General features: G+C 41.7%; 1 protein-coding gene and 1 long non-coding RNA gene across 9 annotated transcripts in view; one reads left to right on the top strand and one right to left on the bottom strand.

The window, feature by feature from the left end:
• SLX9 (SLX9 ribosome biogenesis factor) overlaps positions 1–19941 on the top strand; it is a 150456-nt gene that overhangs the window by 99421 nt on the left and 31094 nt on the right. For 4 of the 6 annotated variants that reach the window (XM_072995907.2, XM_072995832.2, XM_072995953.2 and 1 more), the window contains exon 5: positions 6220–6285. In XM_072995907.2, the coding sequence (XP_072852008.1) occupies positions 6220–6285 (66 nt within the window). Of the gene's footprint in view, positions 1–6219; positions 6286–7360; positions 8949–9082; positions 10746–19941 lie in introns of those variants that run through there. The other 2 variants (XM_020809220.3, XM_072995735.2) reach the window with 2 other exon arrangements.
• The window catches only part of LOC140706060 (uncharacterized), a 45766-nt gene continuing 41423 nt past the window's right edge, over positions 15599–19941 (bottom strand). For all 3 annotated transcript variants that reach the window (XR_013537754.1, XR_012085792.2, XR_013537753.1), the window contains exon 3: positions 15599–17117. This is a non-coding gene — a long non-coding RNA (uncharacterized LOC140706060). The remainder of the gene's footprint in view (positions 17118–19941) is intronic.

Here is a 19941-nt window from a genome sequence, read left to right as displayed (position 1 = left end):
CGCTAAACGGAACGTAAAAGCCCATTGGAACGCATTAAAAATCGTTTAATGCATTCCAATGGGCCCTAAACTTACCGTTCAGCGAAGTTTCCTCCATAGCGGCAGCCATTTTCGCGCCCTCGGTAAGCGCGAACAGCTGATCGCCCGACTCAGTGGGAGGCTTGGGGAGGCAGCGGCAAGAGGAGAAGAGGGAAAGTGGGGGGGGAGGAGGACGCGCGAGTGCGCGGCTTCCCTGCCTTCGCCTGCCTTCGCCTGCCTGCCTGCCTGCCTGCCTGCCTGCCTGCCTGCCTGCCTGCCTGGCCGCCTGCCTTCCTCCCCGGGGGGCATCAGGAGGATGAGGAGGAAGAGGGAAAGTGGGGGGGGAGGACGTATGAGTGCGCGGCTTCCCTGCCTTCGCCTGCCTGCCTCGCCGCCTGCCTTCCTTCCCGGGGGTGTCAGGAGAAGGACGAGGAGGAAGAGGGAAAGTAGGGGTAGGACACGCGAGCGCGCGGCTTTCCTGCCTTCTCCTGCCTGCCTCACTGCCTGCCTTCCCGGGGGCGTCAGGAGAAGGACGAAGAGGAAGAGGGAAAGTGGGGGTAGGACACGCGAGCGCGCGGCTTCCCTGCCTTCACCTGCCTGCCTGCCTGCCCGCCTGCGTTCCTCCCCGGCCAGCGTGGCCCCGCATCACTCTCGCGGCGGCGGCGGCGGCGGCGGTTCCTTCCTGGCACCCGTCGGCCCGTCTTCGGAAAGCAAGTTTTTTCCATAGGGGCCTCCGCATTAGCGATCCCGGAGAAGGGATCGCTGTGCAGATTTGTCGTTATACGGTGCGCTCGTTATGCGAGGCACCACTGTACTATTTGTGGGAGACAATCCCTAAAGCTTTAGATTTGCTTTCACAGAAAGCCTCTGCCAAACATGACGCAGTAGTTTAAACACAGTTGAAATAGTGTAAAGTACAGTGAATGCAAGGTCATGTAATTTGACTCTATTAATATAGTTGTCGATATCAATGGACAGCACTGGACCATCAATGCAAAAAATGGTATTGATGTTGAAAGACTTGTCATGATCAAAGAAAAGAAAAAGCATCATGCACATGGGTTCTGACAAGCAAAAAAAATTAAGGATAAATCTCAGAAAATGACACAAGTGCAGTATGTTGTGGTCCCTGTTACAACCAACCATCCAATAATTGAATCACATAACGAACCTCAAAATGTTGGTTTGATTTCAGTTGGAGAGCTCAGAGGTGCATCTTCCCCAAAGTAAGGTGGGAAATAAGACATCGCTCAACATTGAGGAGCTCTTGATTCTTTAAAGTGGTGACTTAGGAGGAGGAATTTTTGGTCTCTCAACCAGAAAAGGTCTTGGAGATGTCATTACCTAAACTACTATTTCGATGGTAGTTGCAGGAATGCAAGAATACAAATCAAAGGATATCTGCCAAGCGGTTGTCTAAGTTTTTCTTGAGTGCCTCCAGTGCTGGAGCACTCATCATCTCTCGAGGCAATCGGTTCCACTGTCTTACTACTCTAACAGAAAGTTTTTCCTGATATTCAGTTGAAATCTGGCTTCCTGTAATTTGAGCCCATTGCTGGATGTTCTCCACTCTGGGATGATTGAGAACAGATCCTGCCCCTCCTCTGTATGACAGCCTTTCAAATATTTGAAAGATGTTATCATATAACCCCTTCTTTTCTCAAGGCTAAACATACCCAGTTCTTTCCGTCTTTCCTCATAGGGCTTGGTTTCCAGCCCCCTGATCATCCTTGTGGCCCTCCTCTGTACTTGTTCTAATTTGTCAGCATACTTCTCGAAGTGTGTTGTCCAAAACTGAAAACAATACTCAAGGTGAGGCCTAACCAATGCTGAATAGAAGGGAACTAGCACCTTGCAGGATTTGGAAATTATACATCTGTTCATGCAGCCTAAAACAGGATTTACCTTTTTTGTAGCCACATCACACTGTTGGCTCATTTTCAGCTTGTGATCTATGACAATTCCAAGATCCTTCTCGCTTGTAGTACTAATGAGCTAGGTCTCCCTCATTTTTTAACGGCACATTTGTTTTCTTTTTCTGAGGTGCAGTACTTTGTATTTATTGCTGTTGAATTTCATTCTGTTGTTTTCAGCCCAGTGCTCCAGCCTAACAATATCATTTTGAATTTTGTTTGTGTCTTCCAAGGTATTAGTATTCCACCCAATTTTGTGTCATCTGCAAATTTGACAAGCATTCCGTGCACTCCCTCATCCAAGTCATTAATAAAAATGTTGAAGTGCACTGTGCCCAGGACTGAGCCTTGGGGCATCTCACTTGTTACCTCCTCCAATTGGAGAAGGAGCCATTAATCATCACCCTCTGAGTACGATTCTCTAGCCAATTGTGTATCCACCTGACACTTGATCTATCCAGCCCAGACCTAGATAGATTTCTAATCAGAATATCATGGGGCACCTTATCAAAAGCTTTGTTGAAGTCAAGATATACTACATCTACAGCATTCCCTCTGTCTGTCAGGGAGGTTACCCAATTAAAAAATGAGATCAGATTACTCTGGCAGGATTACCAGATTCCTCTTTTTTGTCCTTTTTGAAGATAGGGACAACATTAGCCCTCCGCAGATCATCTGGCACCTAACCTGTTTCCCATGATTTAAAGAAAATAATGGACACTGGTTCTGAGTATTCTTTGGCCAATTCCTTCAGTACTCTCGGATACAATCCATCTGGCCCTGGAGGTTTGAACTTGCCCAAGGTGGAAAGGTACTCCTCAATTCCTCAACTTTGTTTGTTTCCAGTTGCAATCCTGTCCCCCCAACTTGCACTTCACATTGTCTGGAGGGTCATAGCCTGTCCTATGGGAAAAGAGCTAAACTATGAACCAAACACATCTGTCTTTTCTTTATCATCTATTATCATCATGAGTACCCAGCTTGCTGGGGGGGGGGGCAATGTGTAGCCTGTATAATTAAAAATTGTAAACCGCCCGGAGAGTGCTTGTAGCGCTATGGGGCGGTATATAAGTCCAATAAATAAATAAATAAATAATTTTTTTCTCCATTGAGTAGCTGTGCCACTGTTTCTTTTCTTTGTCTTTTGCTTCACATATATCTGAATAATCCTCTTATTTTTCTTTCTCTAGCTAATCTCAGCTCAGTCTCAGCTTTTGCCATCCCTGCATTTCCTTGCTACTTGTCTGTACTCTTCCTTGGTGACCTGGTTTCTTTCCACCTCCTATACATGCCTTTTTTGTGAATCATAGAAAAGTTAAGTTGGAAGGGGCCTACAAGGCCATCAAGTTCAACCCCCTGCTCAGTGCAGGAATACAATCAAAGCATATCTGCCAGGTGATTATCTAAGTTTTTTTTTTGAATGCCTCCAGTGTTGGAACACTCACCAACTCCCGAGGTAACTGGTTCCACTGTTGTACTGCTCTAACCATTAGAATGTTTTTCCTGGTATTCAACTGAAATCTGATTTTTCTTTTACCTTAAGCCTGTTGTTGCATGTCCTGCACTCTGGGATGATCAGGAACAGATCCTGCCCCTCCTCTGTATGATAGCCTTTTAAATATTTGAAAAGTGCTATCATATCACCCCTCAGTCTTCTTTTCTCAAAATGAAATACCCAATTCTTTCAGCTTTTCCTCATAAGGCTTGGTTTCTAACCCCCTGATCATCCTTGTCACTCCCCTCAGAACTTGTTCCAATTTGTTAGCATCCTTCTTGAAGTGTGGTGTCCAGAACTGGAGGTGAGCACTCAAGGTGAGTACTTAACCTGATGTAAGGACTCCGCCAGTACAGTATCATAGTCACGGAATTTACAAAATCTCCCTTTGAATCTATGGCAACATCGAATGTGTGATAGTTGACACTTAAAACATTTTTGTTGTTGGAGTAATATCTGCTAGAAGAGCTAGCGAGCTCTCTGCTGTAAGATATGATTCTCCCTATCTTTAATTTAAAGATAAAGTGACGCTGTATCCTGATCTCTCTTTTCTTCCAAAAGAAATGACACCTTTCCATATGTCGCAGACTTTGATTTTACCCTTGTTCTGCTCATCCCCCTCACCCCAGTCTTCTTTAGAAAAGACACTGCATATTTTAGATGTTAGGAGGGCTTTAGCATTTTATTTGGCAGGGACAAAAGATTTTAGAAAAACCTCTAAATTGCTTGTTTGTTACAAAGAACCTGGAATCAGCTACTCATTCAATTAAAAACTGGAAAGTAGTTATTGCTCATTCTGGAGGCATTCTGTTTCTCACCTCCCCCATGCCTTTTCTTGTTCTTGACCATCCTAATCTAGTACTTGGGTGCACACAGCTGTTTAATGAGGATAAATTTTTATAAGATTAAAAAGATTCCATAAAGGAGAAATTAATTTCCCAATGATTTGCTAGCTTTTATTCATAGAAAATTAGATTCTCTAGAAACATGATCCCCTGCTAGGGATCAAAGTATTCAAGTGAGGCTTTCCTTCTTATATATAAATGAAGTCTTTAGCATGCAATGAAACAAGGGTGCAATTCATTGTGAATGACTAAACATACAGAGGTAGGCATCCCAGCCACACACTGCTGGAGCTTGAAACAGAAAGTTCCATAAATTGAACAGATTGTACTCATTGGGTAGATTACATGTCATGTGCATTCTCCAAATCACAATGAGAAACACAGGAAGCCTTGCTGATTAATTTCAGACATAGTACATGTTGCATTTGGAATTATTGTCTAGGGAACTGATGATCCTAGAAATAAAAAATATATACAAAACCAAATGGAGAGGTGATAAACTGCAAATAAAAAATGTTCTTACAAAAATGTCAGAAGACATTTTCCCTGTTAGTAAGGGAAAGTCACCTTCTACTGATTGTTAATTAGATCAGCCTCATTGGCCATTGCCTACAGCGGCCTATGATTCAAGCTAGGTGCTGCCCGTCTCCTTCAGACCACAAGCAACCCCTACCCCTTATTGTGCTCAGGTAGGAGCGCTGTTGCAGAGTATACTGTGGTGGGTGGGATATCATTGTCACAACCTCCTTGATTGATAGTAAAAATACCAGAACAAAAAAGGGGAGTAAAAAGGAACACTATCCAGGCCAACAATGTTAAGCCAGCCTAAAAAATGTCAGGGTCTTCCCAGCAAAAATGCTGTCAATTTTACAGAAGCTGTGCTTTATTCTTCTTACTGTGAATGCACACTAATGGGGTTAATCTGCACCTGTGCAGAGCAGCCTCGGAATCTTCTAGAGCTCAGGCACATGGTGCCAGAACCTCCCTCATGTTGGCTATAACTCCACCCCGGCACCAAGTGCCTCAGTTCCATTTCTGCCACCGCTTTTACAGCTACTCGAATCGGAGCTTCTGCGTTCTTCGCTTTCCTTCAATCCTTTAAACTAGTTTGGACTTCCCGTTTTTTTACTTCAGACTGTTGTACTTTTCTCCTGGTACTGTGAGTTAAAACAAAAGAAAAAACTGTGTTATTCTTGTATTTTGTTGATGGGTTTATGGCCTCTTTGGGCCCTTTCAAGTGGTGCTTGTCTTGCTCCAATAAGGTTCCACTCTCCGATGGCCATTCTCAGTGTTTGTTTTGCCTGAGAGAGGAGCACCAACCTGCCCTGTGTACTGTTTGTAAGGTCTTTACCAAACCAGCGCTCAAGCAGAGGCTCCAGCACCTCCAGTCCTATTTGTGGGGAAAGTCTCTTTGCCCTGCACGAGCTTCCACCATGGACCCGCCGCAAGCCCCTTCCGAGACTTCTCTGGCAGCAGGCCGATCCCCTAAAAAGGCAGCTAAGCCACCATCCTCTGGCTCGAGGTTGACTGTCTCGGTGTTGGCACTGAAGCCCTGATGTTGAAGAAAAAGAAAAATCTTCTTTGAAAACTTTCAAGCCTTTGGTTGATGCTCTACCTTCACCACCACCTGTTGCCCATTCCTGGCAAGACTTCATACTCAAGGTGGTGAATTATTCTGCCGCAGTGGGAGCATATCACTGCCACTTGTGGAATGCCATCTTGCCAGCACTACAAGCTGCCCCATAGGACCTTAGAACAGAAAAACGGAAAAACAGAAAACCTTGGGGTGAGAGTGGGAATAAAATGGAGCAGCTTAACTTCATAAAGTGGCCAAATGGGAGCACACTGCACTACAATATCCTGTTATAGACCTCTATTCTAAATAATGTATTTTCAGTTAATTTATCTTACTGCTGCTACTACTATTGTTATCATTCTTTTTTGTCAGCCTGGTGAAAAAGAAGGTACCAACAAACTTCAGTCAGATGAAATCAGCCCAGAAAGGCAAAATCATGTAAGTACTGATGAGTTTGAGAAAAATTATCTTGAACTGCCAAATGGAAACTATATCAAAATAATATTATAAAGATAAAATCATGCCAATTACATGTCAGCTGCAGCACCATGGTAACACTGGAGTGACAGTCATGACTTAACTAGCAGCAGAACCAACAGTACAAATAATTGCTGGGAGAAAAAACTCTGAGGCAACAATAATGATGCTTACATGTAGCTTCCCTAGCAAATGCAACTTGTGCTTACAAATTAGTGTTGCCATTGACAGTGTTCCTTAGTCATGCATGTCAGCAGAAATTCCAATTTTCTGTATATCCAGCCACCCACACATATGTATAATTACATGCTGTCAAACTGATTCTGACTAGATGGGCATGAATTAGAAAAATGGTGATTCATTTTGATTTGTGTTTCATCAAGGTTGACAAATCATGAATTACAAAATTATTATTTTCTGATGAATCAATAATCAATTTGTCAGTTCCTTTTTTACTTTAAAATCCTATAAAAGGCTCCCCTTCCCAATCAACACCACATTCTCAGGGAAGCTTCCTCTGACTCTACAAGCCTTACATGTTTGGTGACGTTTGAGTTTCAGACATCCAAGTTATATACTCACAAAGGTCTCCCAGGAAAGTTTCCCCCAGGCACCTGGAAGCACCAAATAGCAGAGAGGCTTCTGCTGATTCTCCTCTACAATCCTTCTAAGTTTAGTGAATATTGAGTTTCAGACATCTGAGTTATACACCCACAAATTGCCCCTCCCCAAAGAAAGTGCCCTTTAGCAGCTGGCTTGGAGAGACCCAGTCTTCACTAAACTTGGGAGACTGTAGAGGAGAGTTTCATGGGATTTCATGAATCATGGGAAGCTTCTGTAGGTATCTGGGGGGCTGTTTTATAGCCAAATGAATCAATGAAGCAAAAATTGTTAAGAATTCATTGATTTGTGATTCGTCTGGGCATTGATTTGTATGAATACAAATCAATAAACTAGCACTTTTTGAACAAATTTGGTGATTCCTTTTTTAGTTTGTGCCCATCTCTAATTCCTACTTTTGGCAACCATGTCTAAGTTATTCTAGGTATAGAATACTCAGAAGACCTCTGGCTCTGCAGACAGGTACCCAACTCACTACATACATACAGAGAGGGAGGGAGGGAGGGAGGGAGGGAGGGAGGTGTCCCGAGTTATGACCATTTTGAGTTATGGCCAGCTCCAGTGGCAAAATTTTGCTTCAACTTGTGGCCGGAGCTTCGACCAAAAAAGGCGGGGAATTCAAATTACTAACCATTGGTAGGCGAAGAGGCTGCTTCTTTATAGCTCTTTTGCCCCAATGGTTAGAGTGAGTGCAATTGGAGGAAGCTTCACACTGCATGGTAAGGTAAGGTGTTGCTTTCTGCTTTTAAGAAACTGTTCTGGGTGGGTTTTGCAGCATGGTTTTGGGCTGGGTGGTGGGATTATGTTTCTATGCTGTGATGGGTCTTGCAGGGCTTCTTTGTTTTTTTTTTGTTTTGTTTCCCCCACCCATTTCCGATGGGTCTTGGGAGGTTTGGTTGTTTTTGGGGGGTTCTCCATTTCCAGTGGGTGGGTTGTTTGCTTTTTGGATTTTTCCCCCATTTCTGATGGGTTTTGGGGGGTTTCGTTTTTAGTATCCCCCCCCCATTTCTGATGGGTCTTGCAGGGTTTGGTTGCTTTTTGCTTTTTTTTTTTTTTTTTGCATTTCCGAAGGGTCTTGCATGCTTTGCTTGCTTTCTGCTTTGCTTTTTTTGCATTTTTGAAGGGTCTTGCATGCTTTGCTTCCTTTCTGCTTTGCTTTTTTTGCATTTCCAATGGGTCTTGCACACTTTGCTTGCTTTTCTTTTCTTTTCCCCCTTTGGCAGGAACAGATTAATCACGTTTCCGATGGGTCTTATTTATTTATTTATTTGTTTGTTTGTTTGTTTGTTTGTTTTATATGCTGCCCACACTACCCAAAGGTCTCTGGGTGGCTCCAAAGGTCTCTGGGCAGCTTGCAGTTTGTGTGTTTTTGTGTGTTTAATTAAATAAATAAATAAGTCCATTTGCTATGATTCAACTTTCTGATAGAAGGGGTGTACATACCATTGACTACCAGCTGTACTGGACTGTTCTTAGCTAATGTGACTTCAGTTTCTCTAAAGAGTTAAATTAGAAGACACAAAGAGAGTTGATTCAGGGAAGTCCACAGAATTTTTCCCTCCTTTTTGTGGACTGAGCTGTTGTCAAACATCTGGGGGGTTTCTAACTGTCAAGCCATCCTGAAAGTGAACCCTAGTTTATGCTGTGTCAGCAGATAATGAACTTTCTAAGAAGCAGCAGAAGTCCAACACAGGAGCACCTGATTCTTTTAGTGTGTATAGCTGCAAGGACAGGGATCTGTCAGATGGCTGAATTCTTCTCATATGATGATATATGAGTAATTCTGGGTGTATGGAAGGCACACTGGAAAACCAGCAGTAGGAAGCATTATCCAAAGTTGGACTTTCAATTCCTCAAGGTGTTTGTCACTGATTTTCCTTAAAGTTGATGAATGGATGAGGTAGTTTGAAAAACTGTACACCAGTAAATTTGTATGGTGTTCCCTGGGTTATGCCCTGGAATTTGCTAGCAGTTTGGCCAGTGCTGAGTTAGGTGAACCCCATCTAAATATATTAAGTTGTGGGACTCAGGACTGAAATTTCTTATTTGTATTGGGAGATTTCTGCCTTTTTTGGCCTTGCATTTTTATACCTGTATGGTGCAAGTAAATTACTTGAAATAATTTTCTTGTTCCCAGAATGGAAGAACTAGCACAATTTCACAAGACTTTAACAAATCCTTTGTTCAAAGCAAACCCTCTGGCAGTTGCTGGTGAGCATCTTTCTAAAAGACTGAAGCAGGAAAGAGAGGGAGAATCTATATAACATTACTAAGGCTGTTGAAGAACACAGAAGAGTGGATTTTCAAAATGCACAGCGCAATGTCTTTACACAACCAGTAGACCAACAAACTTCCAGAGGTCTGAAGGATAATGTCTTATGATTTGTTTTCTGTCAACAGAAATAATGCTGTCAGCATTGAAAATTCTACTGTAGCTAGTACTGGTTACAGCCTTATTTGTGGTTTTGCTAGAATTTCTTAGGATGCTCTGTGGATATATACTGTATTTTTCGCACCATAAGATGCACTTTTCCCCCACAAAACAGGGGGGTGGAAAGTCTGTGCGTTTTATGGAGCGAAGAAAACAGATTATATTTTCCTGTTTTCTTCTCCTAAAAAATTCGTGCGTCTTATGGAAAGGTGTGTCTTATGGAGCGAAAAATACGGTAAGTGTTCTTATTTCCCACTGTGTTAAGTCACGTATGAGATGTTATTTCTTCCGTCTGCCTCTCTTGTTCTTGTAAAGAAAAGCATTAATTGCTGCCTTCTCCACTAGGGATAATATAGTATGGGCTATGTTCCTCTGAAATTCATTTCTGTTTAGTAAAGGTTAGGGAAACTTTCCTGTTTCCATTAACAGTTCAAGTATTTTTTTTATTTTGCAGATAATGTTAACTTATGTATAAAATGGTGATAAAACTAATTGCTTCACACATTATGATTGAGTGCCTGAAATCCTATTGCTTAGCACAGTAAATCACACTAAAGTGTCCCATTGAACTAATGAGGATTTAGTGAGTCAATTCCTCCAGATGTTCTGTTGATTCAAATGGGGCTACTCTAGTTGTGACTTACTGTGTTAATGTAAATTGCAACCAGAGTAGGCCCATGTGAATCAATAGAAATTCTGGAGGAGTTGATGCACCAACTTCCCATTGATTCAATAGGTCTACTCTGTAATTTACTATGCTGTGCAACAAGATTTCAGCCATCAAATATTAACTGAATGACTCTTAAGAAGCTGTTGCTGTAACATGGCAGAGGGATGTGTTGGAATAGTAAAGGTTTGCAGGAGTAAGGTCAGAAAGGGAATAACATTTTTTTTAAAAATCAAGCGTTTTTCTGAGGTAGCCTTGCATATTAAACTTTGCAGTAGTTATTTTTTGATATTATCAGTGTATAAATGATGAGGAAGAGGCTATCTACCTAGGAGCTGCTATTGCCACACTATCCTAAGCTGGTTTGTGCTAAAGATGACACTGGTAGCACAACAAAAAGGCTGGATCTAACCATTCATAAGCTACAAGCTTCGACTTCAAGGCAGAGTGAATCCTCATGCAACTACCTTCCTGATCAGTTGTAGATGTCTTATCTTGATTGACCTTTAGTTTGTGTTAATCTTCATCCAGCCCATTGTGACCTCAGGTTACACCTCAGTTGTCAGAGGTTCTATTGATAAACTGCATCATCTGAGTTGGATGAAAAAGAAAAGAAAATTTTATTTATTGTTTCAAATTTTTTTCTTACTTCAAATGCCTGTAAATTTCTAAATCCTTTAATAAACAATTCTTATTATCAGGGCTTGTGTGTAGTGTTTACTGATGCCTGGAACCATCTGTAGAATGAGCAGGTACAGATTTTTAAATATTCAAAGTATCTTAAACTTCACTTTTGGCTTTTGTTCTGTTCGGGTCTCCTGATTGCCCTGAGTAGAATTTCTGTGATAGCAAGCAAATTTCTGGGTATTTATGCTTTAACTCAGGGGTGGGCAATTAATTTCTATAGGGGGGCCACATGAAAAATCTGAACTGTGTTCAGGGGCCGAAACAACTTTACTTAAAAATAAAATAAAACTGTGATGGTGTGATTGCTTTTATTTTAAACTTGTTGATCTTCACAAATGCTAAAGAGGTTTTTGTGGTATGTTAAAGATAAGCAACTGATCAACTTTAGACAAAAAGCTATAAATGGTTTTGATGTTCAAAACTGTCCGTGGGCTGGACAGGAGCAGCTCGCGGGCCGTACGTGACCCTCAGGCTGCACTTTGCCCAGGTCTGCTTTAACTTGACATCCTGAAGATATTTATACACTTATAGGTGACCTGACCACTCCATATTTATACATGATGCAGCCATTTTTCATTTCCAACAACCTGTCAAGAAGGATTCCGTGGTTGTAAATGTTGAAAGTCATTGAGGATCTAAGAGAATTAACACAGTTGAAATCCCCTTTCTTTCTCCTGTTGAGAGAACCAGAGCACCATCCATTAAGAATGAGTAGTTCATGTTGTCCAAGAGTGTTTTCACTTAGTCTACACGCAAGAAATAGTGACTAGCTGATAGTAAGAGGAATCCCTCTCTGCTGTGTGATGGCAATGGGGACCATTTCCTGAGGAATGGATTAACGTCACTATGCGGGGCACCACTGTATTTCTCTGAATTAAATTTCAGTTTGATCACCCTTATCCAGTCCATTACTAATATCAGGCACTGATCTAGAACCAAAGTGTCCTCAGGTTTTGATGGAAAGGATAGAGTTGAGTGTCATCCAACCAGTGGATGACACCCAATTCTATCCAGTGACACCAAATCACAAAACTCCTGACAATTTGTTTATATGCTGCCTTTTTGTCCCATAGGAAATCCAAGGTGGCTCACAAAAACGAAAACTATACAAAATCAAATTAAAACATAATAAAAATACCATACTGAAAGAACAAACATATATCAAGTTTAAAGCCATAAACACTTGTAGGAACAGAACAGAAATTAGTTTGACAATTTCTCCCAGTGGTTTCATGTGTGTGTTAGTATGGAGAAACAAAACAGAACCCTGAGGGACACCACAGGCTCAAGTGTTGAGCGGAAGTCCCCCAGCACAGTCTGCTGAGACTGCCCTTCCAAGAAGGACCAGACCCACTGCATCTGCCAGAAGGATACCTTGGTTGATAGTTTGAAAACCATTAAGAGGTTCAGCAAAACTTGTAAAAACATCTGGTTCTCTGGCAGGGCCAAGTTTTTCAAAACCTGAAAGAGGTAGAGAAACATACCACATATCCACACAAATATAGAATATAAGAGTTCGGTTTATTGAATCCACAGATTATTATTATTATTATTTATTTGATTTATATCTCGCTCATCTGGTCAGATTGATCAGGAAACAAATAGGGGTAGATCAGATCAATTGATCTCCCCATGTCTATTTTTGGGCTGCTTATAAAGGCTGTTAATTACATGATGTTAAGCAAGTAACTTAATTGAAAGCAAAATGTCAGTCGCAATGTATAAACTATTCCTAAGTTGGTTGTTGTGGGTTTTTCAGGTTCTTTGGCCATGTTCTGATGATTGTTCTTCCTAACGTTTCGCCAGTCTCTGTGGGCAGCCTCTTCAGAGGACAGGAGTAGCACTCTGTGCTCTGCTGCAATTTGCAAAACGTTAGGAAGGACAACCTTCAGAACATGGCCAAAGAGCCCGAAAAACCCACAACAACCATTAGATCCCGGACGTGAAAGCCTTCGCGAATATATTCCTAAGTTATCCTTGCGAATATGTCCCTGATTGGTTCAAAAACCCTCCTTTGTATTTGTTCTGTCCATCAACATTGTCTCAACATTTATATTACATTATGTTCATTTCCCCTCCATATCTTTTTCATGTGCCCCCTAGTCCAGCCTTGCCTTTTGAATGCCTGGTATCCATCATATCTTTGTGTTTTCCTGTCTTCCTGGACACTGTGTGATAATAAAAGTCTGTTGCCAGTCTGTTTTTGTACCTTATTTACTGACTAATTCACTCATAGTTTCAAGGATTGAAATCAACCAGGGGCCAGAGAATACTTAACTCTAGAATACAGCATGCTTTTTAACATATATAGGATTTACCTTAAGAAAGGTACAAAGTATTATAAAGTTAGACATGTAAGACTTATAAAATTCTGTAACAACTCCCCCCGCCTAGGGTCTTTTCAATGTGAAACAGGAAAGTCACTTAAAATCTTGCTTATCATTGAGTCATTGAAAAGTGAAGTTCGAAGGAGCCTAAAAGGCCATCAAGTCCAGCCTCCTGCTCAATGCAGGAATACAATCAAAACATATCGGCCAGGTGCTTATCTAGGTTTTTCTTTAATGCCTCCAGTGTTGGAGCACTCACCAACTCCCAAGGTAACAGGTTCCACTGTTGTACTGCTCTAACAGTTAGGAAGTTTTTCCTGATATTCAGCCGAAATCTGGCTTCCTTTAACTTGAGCCCATTGTTGCGTGTCCTGCACTCTGGGATGATCGAGAACAGATCTTGCCCTTCCTCTGTATGACAGCCTTTCAAATATTTGAAAAGTGCTATCATATCTCCCCTCAGTCTTCTTTTCTCAAGGCTAAACATGCCCATTTCTTTCAGTCTTTCCACTTAAGGCTTGGTTTTCAGCCCCCTGATCATCCTTGTTGCCCTACTCTGAACTTGTTCCAGTTTGTTAGCCTCCTTCTTGAAGTGTAGTGTCCAGGACTGGACACAATACTCAAGGTGAGGCCTAACCAGTGCTGAATAGAGAGGGACTAGCACCTTGCAGAATTTGGAAACTATACTTCTATTAATGCAGCCTAAAATAGCATTTGCCTTTTTTGTAGCCACATCACACTGCTCATATTTAGCTTGTGATCCATGACAATTCCAAGATCCTTCTCGCTCATATTGCTGAGTCAGGTATGCCCCATCTTGTAACTGTGCAATTTGTGTCTTTTTCTGAGGTGTAGTACTTTGTATTTATCACTGTTGAATTTCATTCTGTTGTTTTTGGCCCAGTGCTCCATCCTATCAAGGTCATTTTGAATTTTGTTTGTCTTCTGGGGTATTAGCTATTCCGCCCAATTTTGTATCATCTGCAGATCTGACAAGCATTCCCTGCACTCCCTCATCCAACTCATTAATAAAAATATTGAAGAGCACCAGGCCCAGGACAGAGCCTTGGGGTACCCCACTTGTTACTTCTACCCAGTTAGAGAAGGACCCACTAATCGTCACCCTCAGCGTACTATTCTGTAACTAATTGTGTATCCACATGACACTTTTATCTATCCAGCCCACACCTAGTAAACTTGCTAATCATGATATCACAGGGCACTTTGTCAAAAGCTTTGCTGAAGTCAAGATATACTGCGTCTACAGCATTCTCTCTGTCTATCAGGGAGGTCACCCGATCAAAAAATGAGATCAGATTAGTCTGGCATGATTTCAGTATTTTCTAGGTGTTTGCACAATGACTGCTTCATGATCTGTTCCAGAATTTTGCCTTAGCTTGATGTCAGGCTGACTGGCCTGTAGTTCCCAGGTTCCTCTTTTTTTCCCTTTTTGAAAGGGACAACATTAGCCCTCCTCCAATCCTCTGGCACCTCCCCCGTTTCCCACAATTTCAAGAAAATAACGGATAGCAGTTCTGAGAGTTCTTCAGCCAGTTCCTTCAGTACTCTCAGATACAGTTCATCCGGCCCTGGAGATTTCAACTCGTTCAAGGTGGTAATGTATTCCTTGACTATTTATCTATCTCCAGCTGTAATCTTGTCCCCCCCTCCTTGCACTTACAATTTGTTTAGAAGTTCATTGCCTGTCCTATGGGAAAAGACTGAACTATAATAGGAATTGAGCACCTCTGCCTTTTCTTTGTCCTCTGTTATCATTTGTCCATCCCCATTGCGGAGTTGTGCCACTATGTCTTTTGTTTGTTTGTTTGTCTTTTCCTACTCACATATCTGAAGAATGCTTTTTATTGCTTTTAGTGTCTCAAGCTAACCTCAGCTCATTCTCAGCTTTTGCCCTCCTAATGCCGTCCCTGCATTTCCTTGCTACTTGTCTGTACTCATCTCAGTGACCTGGCCTTCTTTCCACTTCCTGTACATGTCTTTTTTGGTTTTTAGGTCCTCCCTGAGCTTTTTGTGAAGCCACACTGGACTTTTCTGCTGCCTCCCACCCTCTTTTCTTGCTGAAATTGTTTGTATTTTTGCCTTTAGAATTTCTTCTTTTAGAAGCTCCCGCCCTTCTTGGACTCCTTTTCTTGTTAGGATCTCTTGCCATGGGACTGTACTTATCCCTGTTCTGAGATTATTAAAATTGGCTTTTAAAAAATTAAGCAGAAGTGTGCAGCTACACTCTGCATTTGTTTCCTTTGAAATCAGGAATTCTAGAAGGACATGGTCACTCTCGCCTAGAGTTTCCCTTAATGCCACTTCCCCCACCAAGTCATCTCTGTTGGTCAAACCATCCAAAAATGAAGAAAACTATTGAAGTGGATCAGCTGTGTGATGTAGATGTGAACCAGCTATTTGAAGATTTGCTTATCAGTGTTGTCCCAAAAAAACAACTGTCCCATTGATTAGGAAATTTGATTACAGAGTATACAATAATCTCCTCCACTGAACTCATCCAAGCAATATAGGAACTATCCATCAGTGCAAATTAGCATTTAGATATTGATAAATCCAACAGTCAAATTAAAAGTCTGGGTTCAAAATCCCTTAAAGAAACAAGCATTTGAGTCCAAAAAAACCAAACAAACCCTACAACAAGTCCTCCTTAGGGATATCTTGCTGGCATTCTGCAGCAGGCAGTATCTCCATGTAATCACCCATCCCCATTCAGACCCAGCTTGGTCCAGTTGAGAAAAACTGCTGGTAAATGCTTGCCAGTATCCAACTAGAGATGGAGCTGCCAATTGTTTACAACATTTTCTCACCTTGGGCAAAGTTGTACAATAAAATGCAGCAAATCTCAGATTATTTTGCTCACCATTAGTCAAAATACTTTACCCTGCTCTGGCAACCAATGAAGAAGTGTAAATTCTTTTATATCCGCAGCGAAGTCTGAAAAATCAGGAGGTGCTTGGCTCACTCCCTAGTTGGTGGGAATTATAATTTCCTACTTCAGGCTTGATAAGGAATAGCAATCCATGGGCTGCTTAGATCCAGCTTTGTCATTTCTTCTGTGGAACAGCCAAATTAGTTGTCAAGACTACTGTACTTGGACCAGCCTACCTTTCTGCTAAGCTATTTTTCCACCAATGTTACTTAATCAGGACTTGGTCTCTAGGCTCAATGTCATGACAAGGGAGCATTGACTGGAACTGGCAAAGTACATGGTGATAGGTTTCTTTAACAGCCCTAAAAAAAGAAATACTGTAACATAGTGTAGCGGTCACCCTAAATTAGGTATTAAGTTATGTTTTATTCATAAAAAAGATGTTAAAAGGTGGAGCCTGAGAGAGGAGGGGTCAGTTGAGTCTGAGTTCAGTCTGTGTTAGGAATCAGAGAGAGAAGGATAGTTTGGGGTCTGAGGAGTGATTAGTCTGAGTATAACCAGACTATTAACCAGAAGGTTAATACTGAAGATTGACGAAACTTGAAGAATGTGCTTATGAACTGTTCCAGAAACCAACTGTAATCAATAAACCTGTTCTATTAAAAAGTCAATACTGAATGGACTTTCATCTTTAATCTTTTCTAAGTAAACTAAGTTAATAAGGAGATCAACTGGTGGCAGCGTATCAAGAAGGCATTTTGGGATACCTTCGCGAGCTCTGTGTTGGGTGAGATAAATGGGCCACGAGGGCAAACGCAACACATAGTCATAAACATTAGATTCAAAATTCTGCAACTTCATGGTCCTTGGAGGTGCTCTCATAGGCCTCTGAAACAGCATTTCATGTGGTGCAAATCTATGCTTTCTGCTGGATGTAATCTTCAGTCCTATGTATATGCAGTTTTCTTTTCCCAGTTCAGTCCTTAATCTTGGCCGTATTGTCCCAGTCTTCATTTTCCATCAGCATTGAGTCTTTCTAATCTTGCACTTGATTGGAGATAATATGAAGTATGTAGTTTTCCATGTCCCATTTTAAGCCTTAAAAACTACTTGGATAACGTATGAAGTGCAAACCTCTGTCTGAAAATATGTGGAACATTTCAATCTGCCCTAAAAATATACAAACATAAAACAATGAGAAAAATTACTTAGCAAATCAATGAAATCCATTCATAAGTTTGTGAAAGGACCAGATGCCATGGCTTAAACATTGCAGAACAAATTAGTTGAGACCTGAAAGATGCCAGGCACATATAATTTTTTTGTTAAAAAAATAATAATCTGCGGTGGCGGGGGGGGCAGCTTGCAGATACCCTGAACTACCAGAAAGACAAACAAGTCGGTCCTGAGCAATCCTAAAGTATCTCTGGAAGCAAAATGTTCTAACTGAGGAAGGCAGACCCTAATTTACCCAAAGAGAGCAATAAGCACAGTAAAAATATAGGAAAACAAGGGGCCTTATGGAGTGGAAACAAGAAAAGAAAGCTAGCTAAGCACTGCAAGTGCTGTCCTACAGAGCCTTTGGAATCTCCGGTTGCTTCATCCAACATTTCCAGGACAACCCAACATAATACCCCTCACTCTTCACTTGGCTGTAGCAGAAACAAGCCCAAGAATTATTTAGTCACATTTGGGGACAAAAATGGGAAATCCTCTGTGATTTTCCTTCAACTACTCTCCTGTATCTGGCTGCCAATGCAGACTTTCCAAGAAGAAACAACATATACTAGTAAGTGATGTCAGACAAAGAAAGGATGTCAACACAGCTACAAGTTCAAACGACACTGTGGCTGAGCTTCTTGGCAATAAGAATCCAATTCCCACTGTAATATATCACAAACTTTGGCAAGTACAGTGGTGCCTCGCACAACGAGCACCCCGTAGAGTGATGAATTCGCTCTACGAGGATGTTTCCACGATCGCAAATGCGATCGCATACCGATGGCCCCTATGGCTGAAAATTGCAGAGCGATGGTCGGTAAGCGGTTTGCTTACCGACCTTCGCTTTGCGACCCACCGATCAGCTGTTCGGTGGCTACAAAATGGCCGCTGGAAGCCGCAAAGCCGTTAAGCAAGGGGAGGGCGCGAAAATGGCTGCCGGCCATAGAGGAACATCGCTGAACGGTGAGTAAAGGAGCCTTTTGGAACGCATTAAACACTGTTTAATGCATTCCAGTGGGCTTTTCTGTCCCGCTCAGCGATGTTTTCACACAGCGAGGGTTAATCCGGAACGGATTAACCTCGCTGTGCGAGGCACCACTGTATATACAAAAGGATTTTATATATGTCATTTGTTGTTCTCTACGTCCAGTGGCAGGGCACTGGGAAATATGAGCTATTGTTGCATAGCCCTAAGTATACACACCTGCATGTGTGGGCTGTGATGGGGGAATTTTCCACATAATTAAGATTTAATTTAAAAAATAAATAGAAAAAGACATGTCTACACAATGTATCCCCATTGTCCCAAAGCAATTGTCTGCCTCCAGAGAAAGACAAAATGGAATTTTGTGTGTGAGGTTAAATCTCTGAGCAATGGCTGTATAAAACAGATGTGATTAATTTTCAGCTCATTTTGAAATTAGGTTTCATGTTAAATACTTTCTAACAAATATGGGAGTGTATGATTTTTACATCACACAGTGTGTTTTGTGGTAATGCAGCAAGGAGTTGGAGTTTCCACAAGGGCACTTGAGGTTAGCAATTGTTCTACATCAAACGGTTTAGTTCTCACTGCCTCTAGCTGTCCTTTCCTTCTCTTTGCCAATGTCCTTCCAGGGACTGACAAGCACTATGAGCACTGTCTCTACTTGCCAGGCTGCAGCTTCTGAATTATTAGTTGTGGCAGGTTTTTAAGGAGGAGTAACGTACAGAGTCTGCATTGCTACAGAATATAAATAAGCATCTTAATGCATGAAAGCAGATTTGGTTACAAAGCGATAGGAATTAGATAGAAATGTTTTATCTGTTGAAAATGTCAGCTTCAAAGGGGATCTATTACACCTGAACTAAATGCATCTGCACTGCCTCTTTCTTGGAAAAAACATGCTAGGAGTGACATCTGCATTTCCACTCCATTGGGTGTCCTTTTGTATAAAGAAGGTCATTATCAAAATTAAGAGGAGTGGAACAGCATATGCACCCAGCCTAGCCTGTGAAGAGTCTGAGAAATGCCCCTCCTTCTAAGAAGCTCTATCTTCTGCCCCAATAATAAAGTCCAAAATATCAGGAATGAACTAGGTTACCTACTTTTGTTATATAGGCTGAAATCCTGTTGCACATCTCTGCCTCCACGAGGTGCATGACCTGATCTTCATCAGCGGATTAAAGGTTTCTTGTGATTTCAGGATATGCACGGCTCATAGACAATGTGATGAACTTGTGTGATCCAAAATCACAATCGGAAGCCTTTAATGAACAGCAATCTCCCACTACTGATGACAACATTCCCATTGTACAGGTGGACCCTGTCCAACAGGATTTTAACCTAAATATAATGGAATGCAGTTATGAGCAGTATCTATAAGCAGGCAACTCACACTGTGCCTAGGAATTTCTGCTTCAAAGTATTCCAGGCAAAGTCAAGGGGCAAAGTCATAAAGGATGGAGAGACCACAATGGGTCAGCTCTGCTTGTCCTTCTGCCACCTCCCACTTCTCCTCTGTCACCTAGGTAAGACTGAGAAATTATGGGGGGTGGGGATGGGGAGAAGCATGGAGATAGTCTTTCTTCAGATTCTCAGCTGTATCTCTGTTGCACTAACAAGCACTTTTCCCACCCTCCCCCCCCACCTTTGTCTTAATGCCATACACAGGCTATCCTGTTACAATCAACAATAGCAATGCTGTTCAGTTACTATGAAATTAATCCCAAGCCATCATTAAGTACATTTTCACCAAGCCTTTCTGCAGCAGCCCACTTCCTTCCTTTCTGT

This window comes from Pogona vitticeps, chromosome 1 (genome assembly GCF_051106095.1).
Source record: "Pogona vitticeps strain Pit_001003342236 chromosome 1, PviZW2.1, whole genome shotgun sequence".
Lineage (NCBI taxonomy): Eukaryota > Metazoa > Chordata > Lepidosauria > Squamata > Agamidae > Pogona > Pogona vitticeps.
This window is presented reverse-complemented; position numbering and strand designations above follow the sequence as displayed.